Raw genomic sequence first — 24,861 nt, 5'->3', positions numbered from 1 at the left:
CACCGGGGCGGGGGGCAGGAGCAGCTGGCGGTGCTGAGGTTAATCCTGCTCCCTTCCTACGGGATCTTCCCAGGGTGGCTCCCCAGGACCCTCGGGGCATGGAGCGATGGGCGAGCCTGGGCAGGAGCCTCCGCCCGTATCTGCTAGAGGTGCTTCGGGGCTCGGATCTGCCTCTTGCTCCCATCCCCGCCCCGTGCTGTGCCCCAGCACCCAAGGTGCTACGTTTGCTCCAGCTGCTTGCTGTGCCTTCCCCCGGGGAGCCAGGCCAGGGGCTCGCCGAGCTGAATCGGGGCGGTTTTGGGCAAGCTGGGGCTGGCTGCGCTGCAGAGCTCTGCACGCGCCGCGGGGTTCCCGCCTGCTGCTGGGTGCAAAGGGTTGGGGGCATGGCAGAGGGCTCGGGGTGCCCGGCCCGGGGTCAGGCGGTGGGGACTGAGCCCCCGAGGTCCCCTCCCGTGCCCCGCTCCCCTCGTGTCCCCAGCTGGTGTGGGACCAGCCGTGCTTGGGGAGGGGAGCACCGTCCTCGCTGTCCCTCGTGGGGACAAGCCGGGGGGGGACACCCGCCTTCTCCCTCCTTGCTCCGTGTCCTCGACGTGGGGGGAACCGAGGAGGGGACCCTGGGGCTGGGCAGCTGCTGCTCCCCGCCGCGCAGCCGGTGCCAGGCGACACTTGGCGGGGGGGGGCTGAAGCAGCGGGGACATCGGCCGCCAGCCCCCTCCCCGCGCACCCGTTCCCCGAGGGATGCGGCCTCCGGGGCGCCCCCAGCGCCAGCTCCCGGGGCTGGGGGGGGGAGCGCCCGGGGCCGGGGCCGGGGCGGGCCGGGGCGGAGCGCGGCCCCATAAAAGCGGCGGCCCCGGGAGCCGCGGCCCCGGGAGGAGGATGCGGGCGGCGGCGGCGGCGCTTTGCTGGCTGTGGGGCTCGCTGCTGGCCGCGGGGCGCAGCCTGCCCCGGCTCCGCCTGCCCCACCGCGGTGAGCCGGGCCGGGGGCACCCGCAGCGGGCCGGGGAGAAGGGGGGGGGGGGGGGGGGGAAGGGGGCTTTTGGGGGCCGGGGGGGTGGGGGGGATCGCACCTCGCCGTGCGGGCTCCGCGGATGGGGGGAACCAAGGAGGGCGTTTCGGGGGAGTGGGGAAACTGAGGCACGGGGCGAGCGGGGGCTGCCCTGGGAGCGCGGCGTGGGCGCCCCCCGGGTGCTCTGCTGCCGGCAGCCCTGGGTGCCAAGCGGGCGCTGCGCCTGCCTGGTTTTAATTCAAACCCTCCCCGCGGTCCTGCCCCTGCCTCATGAAGCCCCCGGCTTAACCCCCGGGCAGGTTGGAGCCCGGCTCGGCACCCGGGCAGGGGGCTGGAGCGCCCGGGGCGCATCAAAGCGAGGAGCCTCTAAAAAGAGAAAAATAACGACCCTTGCATAACGGCCGGGGAAGGGAAGGGGCCGGGGAAGCCCAGCTCCTGCAGAGCCCCCGGAGCTGCCCAACGCAGCCCTGTGCCGAGGGAAAGCTGCTGCGGGCCCCCCGGCCAGGCACCGGGGTGGGAGCGGAGCCCTGGGGTGGAGGCTGGCTGCGTCCCGGCTCCTTCTTGCAGCCACCCCCCGGGTAGGAAGGGGGAAACTGAGGCACAGAGGGGGCTCCTCGCCCCAGGAGGCGACAGGTGCCCACGGCGGGGTCCTGTGGCTTCGGGCTGGGGTTGGCAGCAGCACGGGGAGGTTTCAGGGCCCCCAGCAGAGCTGGGCTGTGGGGTTTGGGTGCTGCTTCGGTGCCTGATGGGCTCCGGCACGAAGTCCGTCCTGTGAGAGCTCCTGGGGACAGGCGGGCTCCCCAGGGGAACGAGCAACCTTTTGAAGCTTTTTTTATTTCTTATTTTTCCTTCTTAAGTTGATTGCTCTGTTCCTCTTCCAAATTGGAAGCAGAAGCTGAGATTTCCCACGAAACAAACGAACATTTCAATTAAAACCATTAGGAGCCTCTGAACAGCCTCAGAAACGAAAACTGGGCAAAACCGAAGCTGCTTTCACTTAGTTCGTCAGCCCGGGGTGCGCTTGGCTCCGTTCGCAGGAGCGGCTTTTGAGGTGGAAAGAGGGGAAGTCTCCGTGCTCCGCAGCCGGGGGGTGCCGGGATGTCACCTCCTCCGGTGGCATTGCTGGGGTGGCGGTGGCCGTGTCCCCAGCTCACCCTGCTGCTGCTCTAAGTCACCCTTTTCCTTCCGCGTTGGCTTCCAGCAGCGGGACCGAGTGTGGAGAAGGGCAGGTCTCTGCTGCACATCCCAGCACGTCGCAGCCCCGAGCTCCCTGCCGTCCCCTCGAGGGGCTCCCGTCCTGCCGTGGTGGTGCTGGCAAAGACGGGGGGGGGGGCTCCTCAGAGCTTCCCATGCTGGGGGAAGGACGGGGCATGGCAGGGTGATGCTTTTTTGGAGGGGAAGGTGCCCGGCGCCAGCATAACACGAAGCGCAGGAGGAATTTGCTGGGGCTGGGGAGAAGGGAAAACCTTGCTTGAAACAATATAAGCAGCCTGACGGCTTTGCCAATGTTATTCTGAGCTGGGAAAATATTATTGCTGGGCAAGAATAGAAGGAGACGATGGTGTTTTCCCGGGCTGGGCCCAGGGAAGCAGGAGGAGCAGAGATGCTGGCACGCACAGTGTGTGCTGGGGGGGTGCTTGGGGGCCGAATGACCCGGAGAGATGGGGCTGGGGCCACCGGGTATCCCGGGCTGATGGCATTCAAGCTGAGTGCTCCCAGTGCCTCCTCTGCTCGTGGGGACAGATCCGAGCCATGGGGGGGGACACCCCGGCTGGGGACAGGGACTGCAGCAGCTGCAGGCTCCCCCAGGGCAGGCTGCAGAGGGTGCGGTGCGTCTGGGGACAGCCGTGCCCGTCAATGGCTCTTTGTCCTCCTCCTCCTCCTCCGCTCGGCAGTCTCGGAGGCCTGGCCCGGGGTCGGCGCCGCGGTTTTGGGGCCCGGTGAAGCTGAACCACCTCCCCTTGCCCTCTCCCTCCCAGCTGGGGGGTGCCATGGTGCTGAGCTTTGGCAAGCCTCCACTTCCCCATTCTGTCACCCCCGAAATCATTTCCTGTTGTCTTGGCATCCCATGGGATTCAGGCACGGACCCGCTTGGGGAGCCCGGAGCTGGTTGCTCTGGGCCGAGTGGCAATGTCCTCCCCCGGGATGCGGTGTCCCCATGCCGGTGCCTTCACCCCGAGCACCGGCCCCATGCCATGGTGGGGAGGAACCCGTTGCACGCCCCCGCTGTGAGCGCTCCCACCACCCTCCCGGGCTGCAAGCGAGCCCAGCTGTCCCATGCCCTGGGACACCTCCGCCATACGCTGCGTTGGCCCTCTCTGTTCTTCCACGCCACGATGCCCCTTTGCTCCAGCATCCTCCTGTGCCCTGGCTGCTGCAGCCCCCCGCAGAGCAGGGGGCTCCTTCCCGGGGGCGGGAGCGCTGGTGACACCAGCCAGGACCCTGGGGGCTTTCGGGGCCGGGGTGGCTCCTGCTGATGCTGCCTTCCCTGCCCGACAGAGCTGCTGAGCACGAACCGCTCCGTCCTTTTCTTTGGCCACCGAGGCTTCCTGGGCTTCCGCTCGCTCTACCTGGACGAGTACCGGGACCGGCTCTTCGTTGGGGGCAAGGACGCGCTCTACTCTCTGCGCCTGGACAGGGCCAGCACCGACACCAAGGAGGTGAGCTGCGTCCCGCACCCAACAGTGGCGGTCGGAGGGCAATTAGCTGGCAGTTAGCTGTGGGTGGCAGCCGGGAAGGTGCAGGCCACCCGCAGCTCCTGGGTGCTGAGCAGGGTCCCGGCAGCCTGGGGATGTGGCTTCACAAGGGGTCCGCGCCTGCCGTCCCCTCCACCTGCCCCAAAAGGCGCTTTGTGTTCCAGATCTACTGGCCGCCCCTGCCCGGGCAGACGGAGGAGTGTTTTCGGAAGGGGAAGGACCCAGGGGTGAGTCTCGCCCCACGCCCCTGAGCTGAGGGGGTCCCCTTGTACCCCACCCTGGAGCTGGTTACTGCTAGGACGGGATGTGGCACCACGGGGCTACGGCGTGCCCGGGGGAAACTGAGGCAGGGAGCTGGTGACCGGGCCTGGCGGTGTGTGATGCTGGCACTGGGCTCTGCACGTCCCATCTCTGCGGCCAGGGCAGCCCCAGTGTGGATGCCCCACGCAGGCAGGAGCAGCCGGGCTTGGAATCCTGAGCTCAGGGGGTCCCAAGCCCCGGTCCGGGAGCTTCTCTGCATCCCCGTGTGGCGGAGTACCCGTGCGCCGAGCTGTGCGTGGTTTCAGCAGGGAGCTTACGGAGGGGGGTGCGCCGTGCTGGAGGGAGAGCTGGCCATCCCGGCCATCCCCCAGCGATGGGAAATCTGCAGCTCGATCCAGTTCGGTGACCTCATTCCCCTCTTTGCAATTACTTTGCGTCCCCCCTGCCCTGACGTGAAACAGGAGTAAGGCAGGGGGGAGCCGGCCAGAGCCCCGAGGCTCCCCCAGCCCAGACAAATCACTCCCAGCATGTTTATTTTCCAAGCTCTGACAGATCCAAGCTGGGAGAGCCTCGACTCTTTTTTTCCTTACATGTATTTTTTTTAACTCACCATTTCAGAGGCTCTTTGCAAAGGGAAAATAAACAGCGGGGAGGCCGGGGACCCCTGGGGCAGCTCAGTGGCGGGGCTCCCAGCAGACGGGGGCCTCACGCCCTGCGCAGGGGACCACAGAGGAGGGTGGGCAGGGCTGGGCAAGCAGCCGAGCAGAAGGACAAACTCGATGGGGACCATCCCACCTTGCCTCCCCTGTCCATCGGTCAGCCCTGTAGCCTGGCCCATGACACGAGCTGGTTTGGAAGAGGACGGTGGGTACTGGGGTGAGCTCTTTGGGGGGCGCAGGGGATACGGCCGCGGTGTGGAGGGTGAATTCCTCATCGCTGGGCCCCCACGACGGCTGGGAAGGTGTCCCCAGGGAAGTCATAGCTGCCGGTCCCCAGAGGAAGGGACCATCCCGGGCGGCAGCGACAGGGGTTGCCCTGTGTCCGGAGGCAGCTGAGGGCGGCCGTGGGGCTCCGGCTCTGTCTCCCGCATTTCCTCCCTTTGTTTCCTCCCCTTCACCCAGTGCGAGCAGGAACGCGATGGGGGAAGGACCAGCGAAAAGCCCGGTCCCTCTGCAATGAGCCTGGGGCTTCGGTTGGCAGAGCCCACCCCCGGCCAGCCCAGCCGGAGGCGTGAGCTGCCCTCTGGCACCTGCGGGTGAAGGCAGAGCTCGGAGGCCCTGTGTCGCTGGGGGGGGCGATGCAGCAGGTCCCTGCAAGCCTCCCCCCTCGCGGCCCTCTCCCCAGACCGACTGCGCCAACTACATCCGCCTGCTGCACCCCTACAACCGGACCCACCTGCTGGCCTGCGGGACGGGCGCCTTCCACCCCGTCTGCGCCTTCGTCTACGTGGGGCACCGCGGCGAGGTAGGGAACTGGCTCGGGGCGGCGTCCTCAGACTCCTTGTCCCCATCCTCCTCCTTCCCGGGGGGTTTTAGGCTGCGTGGGGATGCTGGACCTGGTGTTTGCCCCGGCCAGGAACCGGCCCTGTGTTGCCCTTGCCCTTCCCCACCTCTCAGGCCATTGTGTCCCCTTGGTGGCAGCGGCGTGGGTGGCGTTTCCTCCTGTCCCAGTCCCCAGCTTGGGTCACAGCATGTGGACCATGCCGGCTGGGCTGGGAGGGCAGGGTGCTCCTGTCACCCCCCGCAGCCTGGGGGGGGGGCACAATGGTGCCAGGCAGGCTCGCGAGCCCCTCCAGCTGCCGCGCGTCCTTGTGGAGCAGCCGGCAAACCCGGCTCCTGCCGGTGGGCATCAGCTATCCCAAAAGGCACAGGCCCCAGCTCCAGGTCCCTTTAGGCACGCTGGGGAGCCTGCGAGCCGGGCAGGGACCGGCGTGAGCCCCAGGTGGGCCCCCCGGCGTGTCCCTGTCACAGCCGCGCTGTCCCCGACCCCAGCATGCCTTCAGCCTGGATCCCGCCACCGTGGAGAGCGGCCGGGGCAGGTGCCCGCACGAGCCTGACGGCGCGTTCGCCAGCACAGTCATCGGTGGGTTGCCGTCCCCGGGGACCTCGGGGTGCCGGGCGCAGGGACTGGGGCCGGTCCCCGTGCCACCAGCTGGGGGTGGCCGGGGGCTCTCAGGGTGTCTCTGCCAGGTGGGGAGCTCTATGCCGGCCTCACCGCGGACTTCCTCGGCCGAGACCCCGGCATCTTCCGCAGCACGGGGACGCGCTCCGCCCTGCGCACCGAGGTGGACCAGCGCCTGCTCAACGGTAACGGCGCCCCGGCCCCACGGCACAGCCTGGGGGGCACAGGGGGGAAGCCCTCACGCTGGGCCTTCCTCGCCCATTCCCCGCTGTCCCGCGCGGTCTGGAGGCGGCAGCCGTGCCCCTTCTCCACATGTGATGCTCCTAGCTCTCTTGTAGACCCCAAATTCGTGGCGGCCTACCTGATCCCGGACAACGACGACCGGGACAACGACAAGGCCTATTTCTTCTTCACGGAGAAGGTGGTGGAGGCAGATGGCAAGGAGCACGCCGTCGTCAGCCGGGTGGCACGGGTCTGCGTGGTGAGACGCCAGTGGCACCGCCGCGAACACCGCAGGGGACGGGGATGTGACAGCGGTCCCCAGCTCACCCCTGTGCCTGCTCGGCGCCCGTTTTTGGGGACGGAAGTCCTGGGATGGGTTTTTGTAGTGGTGGCTGTATGCGGAAGGTGGCGCAGAAGGCTGGCGGGTGCTCCCCACCTAGGGGGCTGCCGAGGGGCTGTCTGCTCAGTCGTAGCGGTGGCCCTGACGCTCCCCGTCCCTGCAGAATGATGCTGGAGGCCAAAGAGTGCTGGTCAATAAGTGGAGCACCTTCAACAAAGCCCGCCTGGTGTGTTCTGTCCCTGGCCCCGGCGGCATCGACACCCACTTTGACGAGCTGGGTAAGGGGTGGGGAGCACCCCAGGGACCCTGCCGGTGCTGCTCCCTCGTTTGGTGGCTCTGGGAGGCTCTTGGGCCACCAGCGAATTCCAGGGCTTGGGTTTCTCCTCCCCAGAGGATGTCTTTTTGCTGAGGACAAGGGATGGGAAGAGCCCGGAGATCTACGCCCTCTTCAGCACCGTCAGGTGGGTGGCTCAGCCCCAGCCCCTGGGGACACCCAGCCCTGGCCTGCCCATCGCCACGTCGCTGCGGGCACGGCAGCTTGCGTGGTCGCCCCCGGCAGAGCCGGCAGAGCTCCACCGACGTGCCTGGGTCTGAGCCCCCTTTGCTGTCCCCTTTCAGCCACGTCTTTCGGGGCTCCGCTGTCTGCGTCTACCGCATGGCCGACGTCCGCGAGGTCTTCAACGGGCCCTTCGCCCACCGGGAGAGCCCCCTCCACCAGTGGGCAGCCTACGAGGGCCGCGTGCCCTACCCCCGCCCAGGCGTGGTGAGCAGTCCCTGGGGGGCTGATCCCCTCCTCCAGGGAGGGGGTGATGGGGCCGAGCCCCCCTGCCCCGATGGGGTCCCTACGGGATCTGCCCCGATGGGGTCCCTGTGGGATCCGCCCCGGGATGCCCGAGGTGGAGACGATGGATCCCTATTTTGGGGAGAAACCCAAACAGTTCTCACCAGGTCGGGCTGGGCGAGCGGGGTCCCTCCTGTCTCCGCAGTGTCCCAGCAAGACCACCAACCAGCCCCGGCGGCCGTACGGCACCACCAAGGACTTCCCCGACGAAGTGCTGCACTTCGCCCGCGCTCACCCCCTCATGCACAAGCCCGTGCGCCCGCGGCACCGCCAGCCGCTGCTGGTGAAGACCGACCTGCAGCACCGCCTGCGCCAGCTCGTGGCGGACCGCGTGGACGCTGAGGACGGGCAGCACGACGTCCTCTTCCTGGGGACGGGTGAGCGGGGCGGGCAGGGCGGGCGGCACGCAGGGCGATGGCGCTGGGGTTGCCCGCGACGGCAGGAGGTCGCGCCTCTGTCCCCCTCCTGGCAGATGCGGGCTCGGTGCTGAAGGTGGTGGTCCTGCAGAAGCAAAACTCGGCCGTGACCGAGGACATCGTCCTGGAGGAGCTGCAGGTTTTTAAGGTGAATTTTGCTGCGAGGGAAGGGAGCGGTGGGGTGGGCATGGTGGGTGCAGGTGGGGGATGCACGCGGGGATAGAGAGCTCGGCTGGAGGGATGTCACCGTGCTGCTGGGCACCGGGAGGCCTTGGGACAGGGCAGCTGCGGGTTCCTGTCCTCCCCTTCCCCGGGGTGGCAGAGGTGCCCACCCCCTCCAGGCTCCAGCAGCCAGAAGGGGGGGATGCACAGCATTTTCTTCCCTCCCCCCCAAATCTCCTGGTGTCCCCCAAAGCCCCAGAGACCCCACATGCGCAGGGCTCCCTGGGGAGAGGCTCGGTCCGGCCTCATGCCTTCATCCCTCCCCTGCAGGCGCCTGTGCCGATCACCCAGATGGAGATTTCTGTCAAGCGCGTGAGTACATTTCTCCCGGGGCTGGGGGGCGAGGGCGGGTGGCTGGGAGGGGCCGGGTGTCACCCGGCCACGAGGGAGCTGCCGCCAGCATCGCCGTGTCGCTGCTGCCCTCCAGCAAACGCTCTACGTGGGCGCCAGCCTGGGGGTGGCCCAGGTGCGGCTGCACCGGTGCGAGAGCTACGGCACCGCCTGCGCCGAGTGCTGCCTGGCCAGGGACCCGTACTGCGCCTGGGACGGCACCGCCTGCACCCGCTACGTGCCCTCGGGCAAGCGCCGCTACGTCCGCCACACCAGCCCCGTGTACCAGTGTCTGGACCAGAACCTGACTGGTGAGAGGCCTGGGGGGGGACGCTGGGGTGAAGCGCCCCTCATCCAACGTGCCCCAAGGCGTCCCAGCACGAGCAGCTGGTGCGCAGCAGGGCTTGGGGACGTCACGGTTGGGCTGGGGGCACCCAGAGGGGCTTGGGGGCATCATAGACGGGCTGGGGGCACCCTGATTGCCACAGCCCGCGGTTCCCCCCAGGAGAAGCTGGGGGACCCTGGGGAGCTCTGTTGCTGGTGGGAGACGGGCACTTAAGCCACAACCCCCTGTCCTGCGGAGGTGGTGGGGTGCACGGTGGTTTGGCTCTGTCCCCACCACGTGCACGCCCCTGTCTCCGCCCCAGTGGATGATTTTGAGCACGTTGAAGAGAAGGTGCTGTACGGCATGGAGCACAACAGCACCTTCCTGGAGTGCGTGCCCCGCTCCCCGCAGGCCAGCGTGCAGTGGTTCGTGCAGAGACCCCCGGACGAGCAGCGGGACGAGGTGAGGCCCCCAGCGCCTGCCCTTCCCCTTCCCCCTGCCCCTGCCAAGGACCCAACCTCACGGCCGTGGCCACCAGGTGAAGACGGACGAGCGGGTCCTGCAGACGGAGCGAGGGCTGCTCTTCCGCCAGCTGCACAGCCGCGACGCCGGGGTCTACTACTGCAAGACGCTGGAGCACGGCTTCACGCAGACGGTGGCCAGGACGTCCCTGCAGGTGCTCAGGGGCGAGCAGCTGGCCCGTGCCTCCCCCCGGCAGCGCGAGGATGAGCGCCCGCCCTGCCCTGAGCCCCGGCTGGCGGTGCCAGCGCCCAAAGCCTGGTTCAAGGACATCCTCCACCTCGTCAGCTCGGCTGACCGGCAGCGGGTGGAGGAGCAGTGCCTGCGCCTCTGGTGTGGCCACCGCAAGGGCAAGCTGGCCAAGGGCAAGCACGCCCTGGCCGGCTTGGATGCGGGCAAGAAGGTGCGCACAGCCAAGCCCCAGGGCGAGAGGATCCGCGTGCCCCGGCAAGCCGCGGCCACTTAGAGCAGGGGACCTGTCCTCGAGCGGGCTTGCGGCTGCACGAAGTCCTTCCATCCCCAGGGCTGGCTCCTGGGCAGGCCCCTGTCACCTCAGGGGCTGCAGGGCCACCTCCAAAAGGGGGGTGTGTGGGGGAGATGCGATGGCACTGGGCCCCTCGCTCTTGCCAGGTGCCACCGGTCGCCTTGGGTGGGTATGGAGCCACGGTCGGTGGGGTGGCAGTGACCCCAGGGAGCTTGCTGGCTTTCTCTGCAAATAAATGGGCCGAGCACAGTGCCAGCCCCCTCTTCACCTGTGGGGCGTCGCTCCAGGCTCTTTCCACACCGCCGGCCCGGAGCCTGGGAAAGACACTTGCTCTCGCGGGTAAAAACCGAGCCCCATCGGCTGGACGGGGGGAGCTGGGGCCACGCTGCGGCGGGTGCAGCGTGGGACAGGGGCTCTCACGGCACAGCCCCTGGCCCGAGCCCAGCCTCTGTGCTGGGAAGCAGAGCGGCCTTTGTATGAAAGGGGAAAAGCAGAACCAGGGCAGGCATGGGGCCAGCGCTGCTGCTCCCGTTCCTGGAAAGGGATCGCAGGCTCATCCCCAGCCCTCCTTCAACCTCATCTTGCCCCCGAGGGAAACCGCAGACCGTTTTGGGGCTGGGCAGGGTCAGGGAGGGTGGCAAACGGCTGTGGGCACGTTAGATCCATCCCTGGGTAAACATGGGAGAGGCTTGGGGTAAGGTCCCGCAGCCAGGGTGTAACTGCGCCAGGACGGCAGGGGGCACAGGCAGAGGGGGCGGTGGGATGTGGGGGGTGGCTGCTGAGCCCCAGGGCCTCCCCGAAACGCAGGTGCCCTGCAGAACTCTGCCATGATGTGGGTGCTGCAGGCCGCTGTGGGTGAGGCACTCGCCTGCTGTGAGCTCCGGCAGCCGGGCTGATAAGGATCTCCCCTTTCCCCAGGCAGCACGGCCCCACACAATGGTGTGAACCGCGGCCCCGCCGGGCCCGGCATTGTTCGAAGGCAGAGGAAGGGGAAAGAAAATAATAATAATTAAACCCCAAAATAGCTCGCACAAAGCCCGGGCTGGGTGATATCATCGCTCCTCCCTCAAGAGCTCTGGTGCCGCAGCACAACGGCTGTGTGCGGAGCCTTTGGTGGGGGCAAAGTCCCCGCGTGCGCTGCCCTGCCCCACGTGTGGCTGTGGGGCTGAACTGCGGGGCTGAGCCGTGTGTGGGGCTGAGCCGTGTGTGGGGCTGAGCTGCGGGACTCAGACCTGCGTGGGGCTGAGCTGCGGGACTCAGACCTGCGTGGGGCTGAGCTGCGGGACTCAGACCTGCGCGGGGCTGAGCCGTGGGACTCAGACCTGCGTGGGGCTGAGCCCTGTGTGGGGCTAAGCCACCTGTGGGGCTGAGCTGTGGGACTCAGACCTGCGTGGGGCCGATTTCCCCGGAGCGTCCGTGAGGGGCTGCCCCGGGGTCCCCGCCCCACGCTGCCCCAGCGGGCAGCGCCGAGGCCTAGGCCCACACCGTAGGCCGCAGCCCCGCCCCGGGCCGGGCCGCAGGGCCCGGCGCCGCGGTGCCCGGCCCCGGCTCCGCCGCACGAAAGCCCCGAGAGGCCGGGGAGGAGAAGGGGGAGGCGGGGGAAGCGCCGGGCCCCGCCGCTGCCCAGGCCGCCCGCGGCCGCCCCCCCCCCCCCCCGCGTTTCTGTGGCGCCGCCTCCCGAGCCCGGCGGCGGCGGCGCGGTGACGTCACGCGGCGGCGGCGCGGTGACGTCACGCAGCGGCGCGCGGCGCTGACGCGCGGGGCCGGAGGGGCCCGGAGCGGGGCCGGGCGGCGGCGGCGGGGCCGGACGGGACATGGCGGCGCGGGCCGGGCCGCGGGAAGATGAATAAGGGCTGGCTGGAGCTCGAGAGCGACCCCGGTGAGGGGAGCGGGGGGCTGGGGGGGGCTCGGAGGGGTGGGAGGGGCTGGGGGGGGGCCGTGAGGGGAGTGGGGGAGGGGCTGGGGGGCGGGCTGTGAGGGGTGGGGGGGCTCTGAGGGGGGGGTTGAGGGGGCTGCGGGGGGGCTGTGAGGGGCTGGGGGGGCTGTGAGGAGGGTGTGTGTGGGGGCTGTGAGGGGGCTGTGAGGGGAGTGGGGGCTGTGAGGGGGGGCTGTGAGGGGCTGTGTGTGTGTGAGGGGGTGTGTGGGGGCTGTGAGGGGGGTGTGGGGGCTGTTTGGGGGGTGGGGGGGCTGTGAGGGGGGGGCTGTGAGGGAGGTGTGGGGGCTGTTTGGGGGTGGAAGCACCGCCAGGCCCCGATCGGCTCAGGGGGAGGCCGTGGGGTGGGGGAGGCGCAGCGGGGCTGGGGGGGGGGAGGCGGGAGGCAGGGCCTGGGCGCTGTCAGGGTGCCTCGGGGGGCTCTGAGCCCCAGGGGGGGCTCTGCGGGGCGCGGCCGTGGGGTGTGGGACGCCGCCGGGGCTCGTCGGTGCTCCGCGAAACGGCCCCAAAGAGGGGAGGGGGCGACTCGTGTGAGCCAGGGGGGGCCCTGGTCCTGGGGGTCCTGCCCCCAGCCTCGCAGGTGACCGGGGCTTGCGAGGTGGCTCCTGCACCCCGCGCGTGTGGCTGTGGGCAGGCAGGGGGAGAATGCCATCTCCCCAGGGAAGGTGCCAAGGAGCCGGGCACGGTGCGTGTGTGTGTCTCTGCCCCTTCCCGCTGTGGCCGAGCAGCCGCTTGTGCGGTGCCAGCATCGGATCCGTGAGCTGGGATCCGAGCTGGGCGTTGCTCCGGGGCCTTCAGGCTGCTGCGGCCGGGTGCGAGCCGATCCTACGGGAGGGTGCAGTGGGGAGCTCTGCGTGGATTGCTGAGCTCGTGGGTGACAAAACCAGGCTACCTGCACGGCGTTCGCCTTGGCTGCGCTCAGCAGAGGGTTCTGCGTGCTGTAGGTCTTCTGTCAGCCGAAGTTTTCCTGTTCTTTACCCGTTTACTGATGCTTAGCGATAGCCCACATCATTCCCGTCTTCTTCATCGCGTGATGCCAAAAGCAGGACCCTGGCATGTGGCAGGGGAGGCTGTTTTCTTGCGAGGGAATCCTCCCCACGCGGCATCAGCACCGGCTCCTTACAGCGAGCTGCACGCTGGCTATTTCTGCCCCGCGGCTGAGCCCTGCTCCCCGAGTTTCGGGTGCGGACGCCCGGCGGTGCCGGCAGATCAGACCCGAGCACGCTGCCGGGGTCCGTGCTGCAGCTTCCTGGCTGCGTCCCCTTGGGTTTGCTGCAGGCAGGCGCCGGGGCCGGGCCCAAAAGCTTTGCAGGGGGAGGAGGTGTCGCCGCTTTGAGGCGTGTTGTTTCAGTAGCACGCTACCTCCCGCTGAAAATACTTCAAGTTTCATCTCATAGCTCCTGAATGCGAGTGCGAGTCCTTCGGCTAAATTACCGGAGGTGTTTTTGCTCTCAGGAACTTTCTCCCTGCTTTAGTGACTTTTAGCTTTGGTGGTGAAGCCCCCAGGGTCCGCCCTTCTCGGTTAAACCGCTTACATCGGGTTCCTTAAATCCTCTGCGCATACAGCTGTGTCTCACGCTTGAATCCTTACTGCCGGCTTTCAGCAGCCCGTTTCAGGACGCGGGTTTGTTATTCCAGTCCCGAGCTCGCTCGCCCCGCGTGCAGGGGGAAGTGCCTGGGAGCCGGGCCGAGTGCCTTCGCTGTGGCACCGCGGTGGAGGCTCCTGCTTGGTCGCTGGTGCCTGGTCGTCCTCCCCTCGTCCCCGTGTCGCCCGCCAGCCCCTCTGTGGTGGGGGTGTTGCAGTCGCTGGGGGTGGATGCGGACCCCAGGAGAGAGAGGAAGAAGCCGATGAGTCTTTTGGCCCTCGGGCCGCTCCTCTGGCTGCACCGGGGCCTGGGACCGCGCGTGCCCTCCCTGGGCTGGTGGTGGCCCCCTCCGCACTCTGTGTGGTGTTTTTTGGCCAGAAGTAACCTTTGGGTTTTGTCCCTTTCCAGGTCTCTTCACGCTCCTGGTCGAAGATTTTGGTGAGTCCAAGGCGCCCCCCTGGGAAGCTGGCTTTGTGCTTGATGCTGCCTCTCGCCCTTTCTTGGTAGCCTCGGTACCAGCTTCTGCCCTTTGTTTCCAGGGGTCAAGGGGGTGCAGGTTGAGGAGATTTACGATCTGCAGAGCAAGTGCCAGGGGTAAGTCACAGGCTCGGCGGGGGTTTTGTTAAGCAAAACGTGTCCGTGGGCCTGGGAGCTCCTCGCCAGGCGCTGGGAAGGGCGCGCGCGAGGCCGTCGGTCCCAGAGGTCGGCGCTGACAGCGAGGAGCCAGGAGCGTTGGGGCGGGCGGGCTCGTGCTCTTGTGGGAACCCGGCCGGCGCCGCGGGCTGTGATGGCAGGCTGGCCCCAGGCACAGAAATGCACAGAGCCAGACCTCGTGTGGGGCGGCCTTCAGGGATTAACCCCTCTGCCCCGGGGAGAGGTCCGGTGTCAAGCCTGCGTGCCCGGAGTGGGGGATTTCTCCCCGTCTCGGTGCTTTGAAATGGCTTCATGAGTTTCTTAAAAGCTGCAGGCCGATCTCCTTTCGAAAAGGAGTACCAGGTAGTTACAAAAGAAGGGATTGTTTGGTGGCCTGGCACTGTTCTGGAAGGCAGCGAGTGCCCAGAGGTGGGTCTCTCCTCCTATTTCTCCGTCGTGAGCCTTGTAAGAGCCGTCAAACCTGAAAACTTTTCGAGCTTGCCGTTGTCCAGAGCATCAGTTCAGGGGGGTGCCCTGGGTAACAGGGGGCTCGTGGCAGGGATGGGCGCTCCCAGTGGGACGTGGCTGGTGGTTCTGCTTTCCCTGCCTCTCTGCCGTGTGAGGCGACGGCCGCGGCTCCGGGCAGAGCAGCCCCACCGGCGTGCTCTGCCCAGCGCGGTGCAGTCGCCGACTCCTCCCCGCAGCCCTGTGTACGGCTTCATCTTCCTGTTCAAGTGGATCGAGGAGCGCCGGTCGCGCCGCAAGGTCTCTACCCTGGTGGATGAGACGTCGGTGATCGACGATGACATCGTTAATAACATGTTCTTTGCTCACCAGGTAGGCTGGGGGCAGCGATCTCCCCTGGGTGGTGAGGCAGAAGGAGCTGCGGGTGGGGAAGGAGGAGACGCCAGCCTGACGCTGGGGATTTGGGGGCGCCTTCAGAGCTCTGGAGGGCGGCCAAGCGGTCTCAGTGGCAGCGCAGCGCCTCTGCAGGGCTTGGAGTGCTGCGCAGACCCCGCTGGGTGCTCGGGAGGAGGCGGCGCAGCACCGAGCGGCTGTGCTGCTTTCACCGTTCCTGGGGGTTGCATCTCCTTCCCGGGAGTCTCTGCCCTGAGCCGCAGGTTGGAGGGACCCAGGGAGGGCTGAGAGCCCGCCTGGGGCCCGCGCTGCCAGCAGGTGCCCACAGGGGCACGGTGGGGCCTGCTGAAGGAGGCCGATCTCCTCTGCCCGCCCGAGAGACCAGCTGTCCCTCAGGTCGCTGTTCTACGAGCGGTTCTCGCGTCGCTGCTTTGCTTTGGTTATTGGTGATGGGGGGGTCGTCAAACAGTTGCGCTGTTCCTGCTGTTGAGAAGTCCTTGTGTCGCCCCCCCCAGCTGATCCCCAATTCCTGTGCCACCCATGCCCTGCTGAGCGTCCTCCTGAACTGCAACAATGTCGACCTGGGCCCCACGCTGAGTCGCATGAAGGATTTCACCAAAGGATTCAGCCCTGAGGTAGGGGCAGAGGTGTGCAGGGCTGTGCGCTGCTGCGGCCCTCTCCTGCTCCCCTCAGGACCGTGCTGTGGCGAGCTGGCTTCTCCGCAGCCCTTCGTGGCTGCCTGAGCATCGCCTCCTCTCCTGGACCTTCCCACCACGCGCTGGTCACTGGGAGGCAGGGAGCGTCTTCTGCTGTGTCGTTCCCTAGCCCAGACGTGCTGAAGTCTGTGCTCAGATGCACTCCTGCCTTCAGACCTAGCTCAAAGTCTGTGCTCTCCGCAGCTGTAATCCCCCCCACGTCTCCTCCACGTGTTCCTCTCATCACGGGTCTTTACCGTGTAACTCAGCAGAGCACGGTTACGAGCTGCTGGAGGCTGTTCTTAAAGCCCTGCGTGTGGATGGAGGGAGCGGGGAGCTGGTGGGTGGAGTATTTTATTATTTTCTTACCGCTTCTCCGTTGTTTCCCTCTCCTGCTCTTCGCTGCAGAGTAAAGGCTATGCCATCGGCAACGCCCCCGAGCTGGCCAAGGCCCACAACAGCCATGCCAGGTGAGCGGGGATGCCTCTTGCAGCTCGGTTCCGCTGGGGTGGGCTCCCCGCTGACCTCCTGCCTCTCTCGCCCTCGCAGACCAGAGCCGCGGCACCTGCCGGAGAAGCAGAACGGCATCAGCGCTGTGCGAACCATGGAGGCTTTTCACTTTGTCAGCTACGTCCCCATCAAGGGACGGCTGTTCGAGCTGGACGGGCTGAAGGTCTATCCCATCGACCACGGTAAGAACCTGCCTGCCACTGCTTGTTGAAGGGACACCCTGGCTTGCCCACGTTTGCGTTGTTTTTCGATGTCAGTGAGCGTTAGCTGGGCTCTGTGGAGAATCATTCCAGCGGCTCCCAGGTTTGTCCTGAGTTTTGATAGCTCCTTTTGGAGCCTCTGTGTCGGAGTCTGTGTGTAGAAAACAATTATTTCCAAGTGCATCGCATTGCTGTTTTCCAGCCGTGCCGTTTTCCTCCGCAGTTGCTCAGGGCCATGAGGTCCTTCTGCAGCTCTGCGATGTGGCGTCACGAGCAGAACCTGTCCCCTCCTTGCCCACCCCTGTGCCAAATCACTGCTGCATGCTGAGGCCTGAGGTCCCCAACAGATCCCAGCAGCACTGCTTGGGTTGCTCCTCTTGCAATCTGACTGCTCCGTTCTGTCTTTCAGACACTTATTTATCCCTGCTAGGGCTTTGCTTCTGTTTCTCAGGCCCTTTTGTAAGGCAGCCGCTTAGAGAAACCTGCTTGGGTTTCTTAAGGACAGCAGCAGATCCAGTGCCAGGTGAGGGCTAAGCTCCAGAGCTGGGATTTCCTTGGATTTTGTGAGTGCAGAGCCTGTGAATTCCTTGCGTTCGATAGGGTTCAAAATCCACCTCGCAGCCCTGCAGGTAACTAACGGTTTCCGTTCGGCAGACGGAGGCAGGGTGTTCCACGTATGGGCTGCGTGGTGCTGGCAGCGAGGTTGGTCCTTCCGGCCCCTGGCCCCCTTCTTGACTGGGTCTCTTGTTCCCTGCAAGGGAGCCGTGAGACTGCCCGGTGGGAACGGCAGGGTCCCTGCCTGTTGCTGTTCTGAGTCTGAAGCAGGAGCCTCGGCCTGCGCTGCTAATTCTCGCTCTGCCTTACTCCAGGGCCGTGGGCTGACGATGAAGAATGGACAGACAAAGCCAGGAGAGTGATCATGGAGCGCATCGGCCTGGCCACTGCAGGGTAATGTCCCGGCCCTGCTGCAGGCTCTGGCTCACCTCCGCTGCCCCTGGCTCATTTCTGCTGGTCTCTGAGTTGTGGGGGGGAGAACGTTGCTTGGGAGGGGTGCGGGTGCACTGCCTGTTCCCTTTCTCTGCCCCTGCCCTGGAGCGTGCAGAGGAGCCGCGCTCTGTGCGGCGCAGTCCCTGCGAAGCGCCGTGCAGGACAGGAGTGGCCGCGTCAGGTCCCTGTTTGCTGAAGTCCGTGGGAGAGAGAATGGGGCCGCGGGTCCTGGGCCGGGCCTCCTGACGTGGGCAGAAATCTGAACGCTGCTGCCTGCAGTGTGGGGAGGAAACACGAGGAATTAGAGATCTGTGCTGCAGGGCTGCGGGCTTGTTGGGATCATGGAGGTGTGGTGGGGCGGCTTGCGTGACCGGAGTGCTGCGGAGGAGAGAGACGGGCTCAGCGGGACAGGCAGAAACGACGAGGGGAGCGGGGGAGCAGTTGAGTGCAGGGAGCTCTGCCTGGGGGTGGGTCACGAGCCAGCTGAGAGCTCGAGGGACAGGATTGGAGAGGAGGTGGGTATGGGTGGCATCGCAGCGGGTGTCAGCTGTGGGCTGCCTAATCAGGAAGACAAGTGGATGAGGCCTTCCCCAGACAGCCAGAGGTAGCCTCATGTTCCCAGGCCTTGGTCCTCATGGGGGACTTCAGCCCTCCCAGTGTCTGCTGGAGGGCAGGTACTGATCTCGGCAGCTGGGGGAGAGATTTGGGGACTGGAGGAAAGCAAACGTCACTTCTGCCTTCAAGAAGGTCAGAGGGAGGGCCCAGGGACCTGCAGGCCAGTCAGCCTTACCTGGGCGCCTGGAACTGTGATGGAACAGCTCATCCTGGAAACGAGTTCCAGCCACGTGAATGACAGGAAGGGGATCAGAGGTAGTCAGCGTGGAGTGCGCCACGGGGCAGTCGTGCCTGACCTACCAGGTATCCTCCTGTGATGAGGTGACTGGCTTGTGGATGAGGGAAGCTTGTGGATGAGGGGAGACGTGGATATTCTCTGCCTTGACTTCAGCAAGGCTTTTGATCTGTCTCCCAGGAGATTCTCGTAGAGAAGACGATGCATTATGGTTTTAGATGAGCGGGCAGCGAGGTGGTTTGAAGCCTGGCTGAACAGCCAGGTTCAGAGGGTGGTGGTCAGGGGCACGGTCTTGTTGGAGGCCGGGAGCTAGCGGAGTACCGCGGGGGTCAGTAAGCGTGATGTGTGCCCTGACTCCCTGCAGGGAGCCGTACCACGACATCCGGTTCAACCTGATGGCAGTAGTGCCTGATCGGAGGATGAAGTACGAGTCCAAGCTTCACATCCTGAAGATGAACCGCCAGACTGTGCTGGAGGCCCTGCAGCAGGTAGGAGAGCCCAGGTCCCGAGGGAGTGCACGGTTCAGATGGTAACAGGCTCTGCTATCGGGGGATCTCGCTGTGCTGTAGGCACCCTGCATGGTTCTTTTTTTTTTTTTTTTCTCTCTGTGAGACCTCCTCTGGGAAGAGGAGATATCCTCGTTGCTGCTTGCCCTTTTGCTGCTCACGTGGGAGGTTATCCATAAAGTTGGTGGTTGATCGTGTGCGCGGGTGCTCAGAGGTTGGCTTGCCCTCGCAAATTCTCCTTTGGTGATGCCCTAGTGGGAGCAGTGTGGTTCGGGTCGCCCTGGTCCGGTGCTCACTTCTGGTCTATCATTTGCCTTCAAGCTTATCCGAGTCACTCAGCCTGAGCTGATCCAGACCCAGAAGTCTCAGGAATCTCAGCCTACCGAAGAGGCGAAGCCAGCCAGCAGCAAGACCGTGACTCCAGAGAGCACCCATCCAGGTAGGTCCCCATGCCAGGGGTGTTGCAAGCCAGCGTGGCCTGCTGTGAAGCGAGCACATCTGGTCACAGGCTGGTGATGGTCTGGCTGACCCGGAGCTTGAGAAACTTCTGTGGTTGGCTTCGTTTGTTTCTTTTTTCTCTGGCCCCAGCTCCATGTGCAGTGTGCTGGGATGTGGCTGACCAGGTCTGCTGTAGATGCCTGAGTGCCTGGGAGGAGTGTTGGAGGGAAAGGGAGCTTGAAAAGGGGGGAGGGCTTACGTTTGGGGACACTGGTGACGGCTGGAAGCGGAATGGGAAGTAGCTGTGATGCTCTGCTGATCGTCTGGTGGAGCATACGAGCTCTTCTGCTACGTGGGACAGGAAAGGGGTGGCAGAGGACACTGAGTAACCAGCAGTGGATGTGAGAGGCTGCGCGGTGCTTGTGTTGCAGACAGCACTGATGAGCCCACGAGCCAGGGCCACCCCGCGGCCACACAGAGCCCACCCACCCGATCCAAGCCAGTGGTGAAGACGTCAGCAAGCACCATCAACGGGGCGCCTCCAGCAAACCCCAACCCCATCATGCAGAGGTTGCCAGCCTTCCTGGATAATCACAACTACGCCAAATCCCCCATGCAGGTGGGTTGGAGCTCCAGGCTCCAGTCAGGGGTACTGCTGGCCTTCCACTTCGAGTCCCCCACCTCCAGGGGATTGCTGCTGAGCAGGTCCCGGCCCTTTCCCTGCCTCGCAGCGTGCCTGCCCTCGTGCTGCTCAGGCTGGAAGGGCGGAGGGTAAAAAATGACCCGACAAAAGAGGTTTTGAGTTGCAAAAGAGTTGCACGGGGGGCAGCTGTTCCTCAGGGGCACAGGGGCAGCGATTTCCAGCCGAGCAAGCATACACAAGAGTTCCTGTCCGCGGGGCTCTTCCTCCTCGCCCAGCCGTCGGCAGGCTGTCAGTGATGGTATTTTGCAGGAGGAGGAAGACCTTGCGGCAGGAGTGGGTCGCAGCCGGGTCCCAGTCCGACAGCACCAGCAGTACTCGGATGATGAGGATGACTATGACGATGATGAGGAAGAGGAAGTTCGTAACACCAACTCGGCCATCAGGTAACGGCTCGAGCTGAGGCAGAGGACAGAGGGAGGCTTATCTTTGTGCCCGGCTCTGAGGGGTGCTGACCTTCGCAGGACTGCCTGCAGTGACTTCCAGATCTCTTTCCTGAGCACGATTAGCTATGTTGCAGTATGTTACAGTCTGACTGTAACGTGTGTGCAATTCGGACTGTTTTTTAGTTTGCCTGGCATTTTACTGTTCACTCCTTGGATTTTGTGAAACCCTTCTGTTGCTCTTCATAATCAACTCTGAATTTTGGCTGCCCTGAGTAACTGTGTATCTGGGGCTCCTCTGCTTCCCCCCTGCTCCAAACATTCCCGGACAAAGTGAATGGGCCAGCACTGGGGGGCTCCTTCATAGCCTGCCCAGCTTTTCTTTCCTTTCTCCTAGGGCTTTTCTGGTTGCCGTGTGGGTGGTGGAGCTCGATCTGGTGAAGGTCACCTCATGGCTGATAAATTGCCGTGCTTTTTGGGCAGAGGGTGTCAGCTGCGCATCAGGGTGCCTGGAGGTTGAGGAAATGTGGTGTGCTCTGCTTGGGGGGCTTCATTTTTTCACCCCTCTGTAGGGGTACCTGCAGCTGAGCAGCTTGGTGGGGTGGGCTGCTGCCAGAGATGCTGGTGGCAAGGAGAGCAAGCTAGAAATGTTCCAGGCCTCGCTTCGTCCTAGGACATGGCCTCAGGTGCTGAGTGTGGGGCTGGCAGTGCCTGTGCTGCCGCAGCTGGGCCCCCCAGCTCCTTCCCCCCAGCTTCACCTTCCCTTCTGCATCCCTGGGCAGGTACAAAAGGAAAGGGCAAGTAAAGCAAGAGCATGCAGCAGGGGCTGCGGATGGCCAGCTCTCTGTCCTCCAGCCGAACACCATCAACGTCCTGGCCGAGAAGCTGAAAGAGTCGCAGAAGGATCTCTCCATCCCCCTGTCCATCAAGACGAGCAGCGGCGGAGCTGCCGTGGCGGTTGTCACTCACTCCCAGCCCTCTCCCACCCCCAGCAACGAGAGCACAGACACCGCCTCCGAGATCGGCAGCGCCTTCAACTCCCCGCTGCGCTCTCCCATCCGCTCGGCCAACCCCACCCGCCCCTCCAGCCCCGTCACCTCCCACATCTCCAAGGTCCTCTTCGGCGAGGAGGACGGTCTGCTGCGCATCGACTGCATGCGCTACAACCGGGCCGTCAGGGACCTGGGGCCCATCATCAGCTCTGGGCTGCTGCACCTCACGGAGGACGGCGTGTTTTGCCCGCTGGCTGTTGCAGGTAGGTGCCCGCTGTCCCTGGGGGGTGCCCTGGGGTGATGGGGCTGTGTCCTTCGCTGTGGCTCCTAACGCTTTTCCCCTGCGCGCAGATGGGGGGAAAAGCTCCCCCTCGTCCATCAAACCCGGTGAAGAGGCCCAGGTTGCCATCAAACTGGAGGAGAAGGAGGGCAGTGAGGCCAGTGACAGCAAAGAGAAGGTGGGACTTGGCAGGACCAGTGATCACCCTGGGGGGGAAAAGTATTCTCCCAAGGTGAGTTTTGTGCTGCGACAGCCCTAGGAACATGGAGCCCCCTGTGCTCGCCCAGAGACGCAGCAGCACTGGCAGTGACCGAACCATGCGTGCACGGCGTCCCGCGCACGTGCGGCCGCAGCTGTGCCTTGAGGCACAGGGCAGTGCAGGTTTTGTGCCTTGTATCGTCTTGGGACGCCCGTGTTGGCAGTGGGTAGAGCCGCTGCTTCCTGCAGTTGAGATGTTCTCTGTGCTCTACTTTGGGACCCTGCTGAGACCCTGCCCAGGTCCCTTGGCACCCCAGCTCCCAGCCTGCTGTAACTTTATCGCCCGTCTCTGCCCCCTAGCCAGCAACAGGACCAGGCTTGGGCAGCACGAGCACACGGAGGTCTCCCTGCAGGATAGCTGCCTGGAAACGTCTTCTGTTTTACTCAGAAGGGAAATCCTCAAGCTGTGTTAGTGAAAAGAACCAGGGCTGGGCTCAGGCAGAATATGCCTGTGAACAACAGCTCACCCATGGCTAGCCTTAGCACCAGCTGATTGATTATCCTGACTCAGATGTTCCCTATAATGAAATGCATTTTTTAAAATTTTTTTTCTCCCCTCTGGCAAGTGTTTTTTTGTTTTGATGAATCCTAGCACAGAGAGGAACACCCCCAGCTCACCCCTACAGCTCTAGGGCTGTGTGCTGGCAGGCACGGGGTCCGTCTGCTCACGTTTGCTCTGCTTGATCCTGTCAGGAGCTGCTGGCGCTGCTGAAGTGTGTGGAGGCAGAGATTGCAAACTACGAGGCCTGCCTGAAGGAAGAGGTGGAGAAGAGGAAGAAATTCAAGGTGTGTTTGTTGCTGCATCACTTGTGTTGCTGAGTTAGCTCCCTGAAGGCTTCCATCTGTGGTCAAGCTTATGTCAAAGTGGAGGGAGGGTGGTTCAGCTGAGAAGAGCGATGGGAGCATCTGAGGTCTCTTTCCCGTTACCAAGCAGCCAGGTACGGGAGCACTCCTGCTGGGGCAGATTGAGGCCCCTGGGCAGCCTGGGCTGGAGGAGGGCGGAGGAGCTCTGCAGCTGGGACACTGCTGAGCATCAGCACTGCGAGGAGGAAGGGTGGGCACCTCTGTGCCTGGAGGCCTGGCAGGGTTCCTCCTGTGCCTTCTTGTGTGCTGGGCTGGGGGCTGAGACCTTTCCTGCTCTGTTCCCCTCAGCCTGGGGATGGGCCAGGTACTGCACCGGTTCTTGGCCCCGTGAGCTCTCCTTTCTCCCTGCCCCGTCTGTAATTACGTATGAACTTGCATTCTATTTGTAGATTGATGACCAGAGGAGAACCCACAACTACGATGAGTTCATCTGTACCTTCATCTCCATGCTGGCCCAGGAAGGTGAGATGTGGAAACAGAGCGTTGGGTTCAGGTTCAGCCTGGGACCTCTCGGCACTGAGCTGCAGGGAGCTCCATGGGCTTTGGGTGAGAGAGAGCGCTGTGCTCTGGTGTCAGCAATACCAGCACCCAGCACCCTCTCCAGCGCGTGGTGGCTGTCTGCAGCACTTCGTTACAGCACCTTTGCTGCCTCTGTCCCTGCAGGCATGCTGGCAAGTCTTGTGGAGCAGAACATCTCCGTCCGCAGGCGGCAGGGAGTCAGCATCGGCCGTCTCCACAAGCAGAGGAAGCCCGACCGCCGGAAACGCTCCCGTCCATATAAAGCCAAGCGTCAGTAGCCTTGGGGTCAAGACTGTGAGGAACTGGCCCTTGGGGCTTTGGGCAGTGGCACTTGGATGTATCTTACCCTTTGCCCGAGGAAGACGGACCCCAGTGAGAAGCCCTTGGCTGAGGTGGAGCCTCGGGACAAACAGAAATTGGGTTTTCTTCTGAGCCTGAGTTGTGAAAGGCAGAAACGCCTTGTCTCAAGGGGGGACCCTGCAGCAGCAGGCGAGCCTGAGCTGCCGGACTGGGCTGTGGCCAGGTGCAGACGCCCTGGGCCTGTGTCTGCGTGCCGTGGCTGAGGACTGCGGCAGGAGGGGAAGAGCCCACCTGGTAGTGGTGGGCCCGGTGTGGGGACACCGGCGATGCTGGTGTGAGGCTGTGCTGGCCGCAGCTGGCTGTGGCTTGCATGCTCCTGTGTGTGCAGGCCTTCAGCTCTGTGCTTCCCCAAGACAGTCACGTCTGTTTTCTGTTCCTCTCCCTCCCTTTACAAAATCTATTTTCTGGTTCTGATCCACACTTTGGCTGTTGCTGAGCAAGGTGGCTCCTGGACAGAGCTCTTCTCCAGCACGGCTGGCCTGCATGAACACAGCTCCGTGCTGCTCGGTTCCCCGAGCGGGCTGATGCTCCAGGGGTGGCAGTGCCACCTGCCCACACAGCCAGGCTCCCCCTTGGGCATTGCCCCCGTGGGTGGGCTCAGCCCTGGCGTGGGGCCTTGTCCCCAGCCCAGTGGGGGTGCTGGCGGGCCCTGCTTCCACAGCTGCTCTCCTAGGGGCCAGCTCTGTGGCCCTGGCCCGTGTCTTTGGGTCACACAGGGTTGCTCCAGACCTTGTCCCAGGTTGGCCTTGGTGCTGTGGGGCGTGGTGCTGGGGTGGAAGCCGGATCTGGAGTTGCTTGGTGCCCTTGACGGAGCCTTTCAGCGTGGAAGAGGTGACAGCGAAATACCCAAGGCACAAAGCTTCAGTGGCAGGCAGAAACTGAGGGGAGCCCAAAGCTGCTGCTCCTGCCCAAGCCGCTCACTGCTTGCTACCCAGGAGCTTGCTGGTGTGGGCAGCGCCGTGGTTCGTACTGCAGCACACTGGCACGGCCTGCCTACCCGCCCCGTCAGCGCTCCTGCACATGGCTTTCTCCCCCATCCTCAGCAGCCTGGCAGAAATCTCGGAAGCCAGAGGTTGGTGCCTCTCCCCTGAGGTGAAGGCAGCAGCAGCTGAGATGGGGACAAGGGGAACAGACACAGGAGGACTGAATTTGCCAAACGTGAAAACTTGTACAGATCTTCACTGTGGAATGAAACTGTCTTTTTTTTTTATTATTTGTTGAAGGAAAGAAAAATCCTTCTACTTCTTGCTGTGTCTAATACCAAGTGCTGTACATAATGGATCTGTCTGAAGGAATAAAGCTATCCTGTAACAGCCATCCAAGGGAGTGGGGCGTGAGGGAAGGGTGAGGCACCTGCATGCGCCTGTGGGTACTAGCGCTGGGTCTAGCGCTGTATTTTTGACAAACTGGCAGCTATTCTGTGGCGCTAAAAAACTTGGTGCAATTGTGGGGATTGCAGCAACAAGTGAACGTGTTGCTGGTGGAGCTGAGCTTCTCAGTTGTAGTGAAGGGTACAAGGAGTAGCT

At 64.5% G+C, this 24,861-nt stretch overlaps 2 protein-coding genes across 4 annotated transcripts; both read left to right on the top strand.

The window, feature by feature from the left end:
- The first annotated feature begins 817 nt into the window (after window positions 1-817).
- Window positions 818-10,050, top strand: SEMA3G (semaphorin 3G). 2 transcript variants are annotated; one of them, XM_067002899.1, is made up of 16 exons: window positions 818-967; window positions 3,506-3,666; window positions 3,867-3,929; window positions 5,308-5,427; window positions 5,955-6,045; window positions 6,153-6,269; window positions 6,423-6,565; window positions 6,810-6,924; window positions 7,038-7,107; window positions 7,265-7,409; window positions 7,633-7,864; window positions 7,960-8,051; window positions 8,396-8,437; window positions 8,553-8,766; window positions 9,103-9,242; window positions 9,319-10,050. In XM_067002899.1, exons 1-16 carry the CDS (start codon window positions 877-879, stop codon window positions 9,763-9,765), a joined length of 2,283 nt encoding a protein of 760 aa, XP_066859000.1. In that variant the 5' UTR covers window positions 818-876; the 3' UTR covers window positions 9,766-10,050. The 2 variants fall into 2 exon arrangements, with proteins under 2 accessions (XP_066859000.1, XP_066858999.1); XM_067002898.1 differs by having other exon boundaries at window positions 5,934-6,045.
- A 1,472-nt stretch (window positions 10,051-11,522) lies between these two features.
- BAP1 (BRCA1 associated deubiquitinase 1) lies at window positions 11,523-24,652 on the top strand. 2 transcript variants are annotated; one of them, XM_067002901.1, is made up of 17 exons: window positions 11,523-11,662; window positions 13,711-13,740; window positions 13,842-13,896; window positions 14,640-14,772; window positions 15,309-15,428; window positions 15,897-15,958; window positions 16,038-16,180; window positions 17,068-17,146; window positions 18,400-18,523; window positions 18,863-18,980; window positions 19,411-19,598; window positions 19,932-20,065; window positions 20,845-21,317; window positions 21,406-21,512; window positions 22,286-22,378; window positions 22,846-22,918; window positions 23,120-24,652. In XM_067002901.1, exons 1-17 carry the CDS (start codon window positions 11,626-11,628, stop codon window positions 23,251-23,253), a joined length of 2,103 nt encoding a protein of 700 aa, XP_066859002.1. In that variant the 5' UTR covers window positions 11,523-11,625; the 3' UTR covers window positions 23,254-24,652. The 2 variants fall into 2 exon arrangements, with proteins under 2 accessions (XP_066859002.1, XP_066859001.1); XM_067002900.1 differs by having other exon boundaries at window positions 11,524-11,662; window positions 21,406-21,566.
- The last annotated feature ends 209 nt before the right edge of the window (window positions 24,653-24,861 follow it).

Source organism: Anser cygnoides, chromosome 10 (genome assembly GCF_040182565.1).
Source record: "Anser cygnoides isolate HZ-2024a breed goose chromosome 10, Taihu_goose_T2T_genome, whole genome shotgun sequence".
In the NCBI taxonomy this organism is placed as follows: domain Eukaryota; kingdom Metazoa; phylum Chordata; class Aves; order Anseriformes; family Anatidae; genus Anser; species Anser cygnoides.
This window is presented reverse-complemented; position numbering and strand designations above follow the sequence as displayed.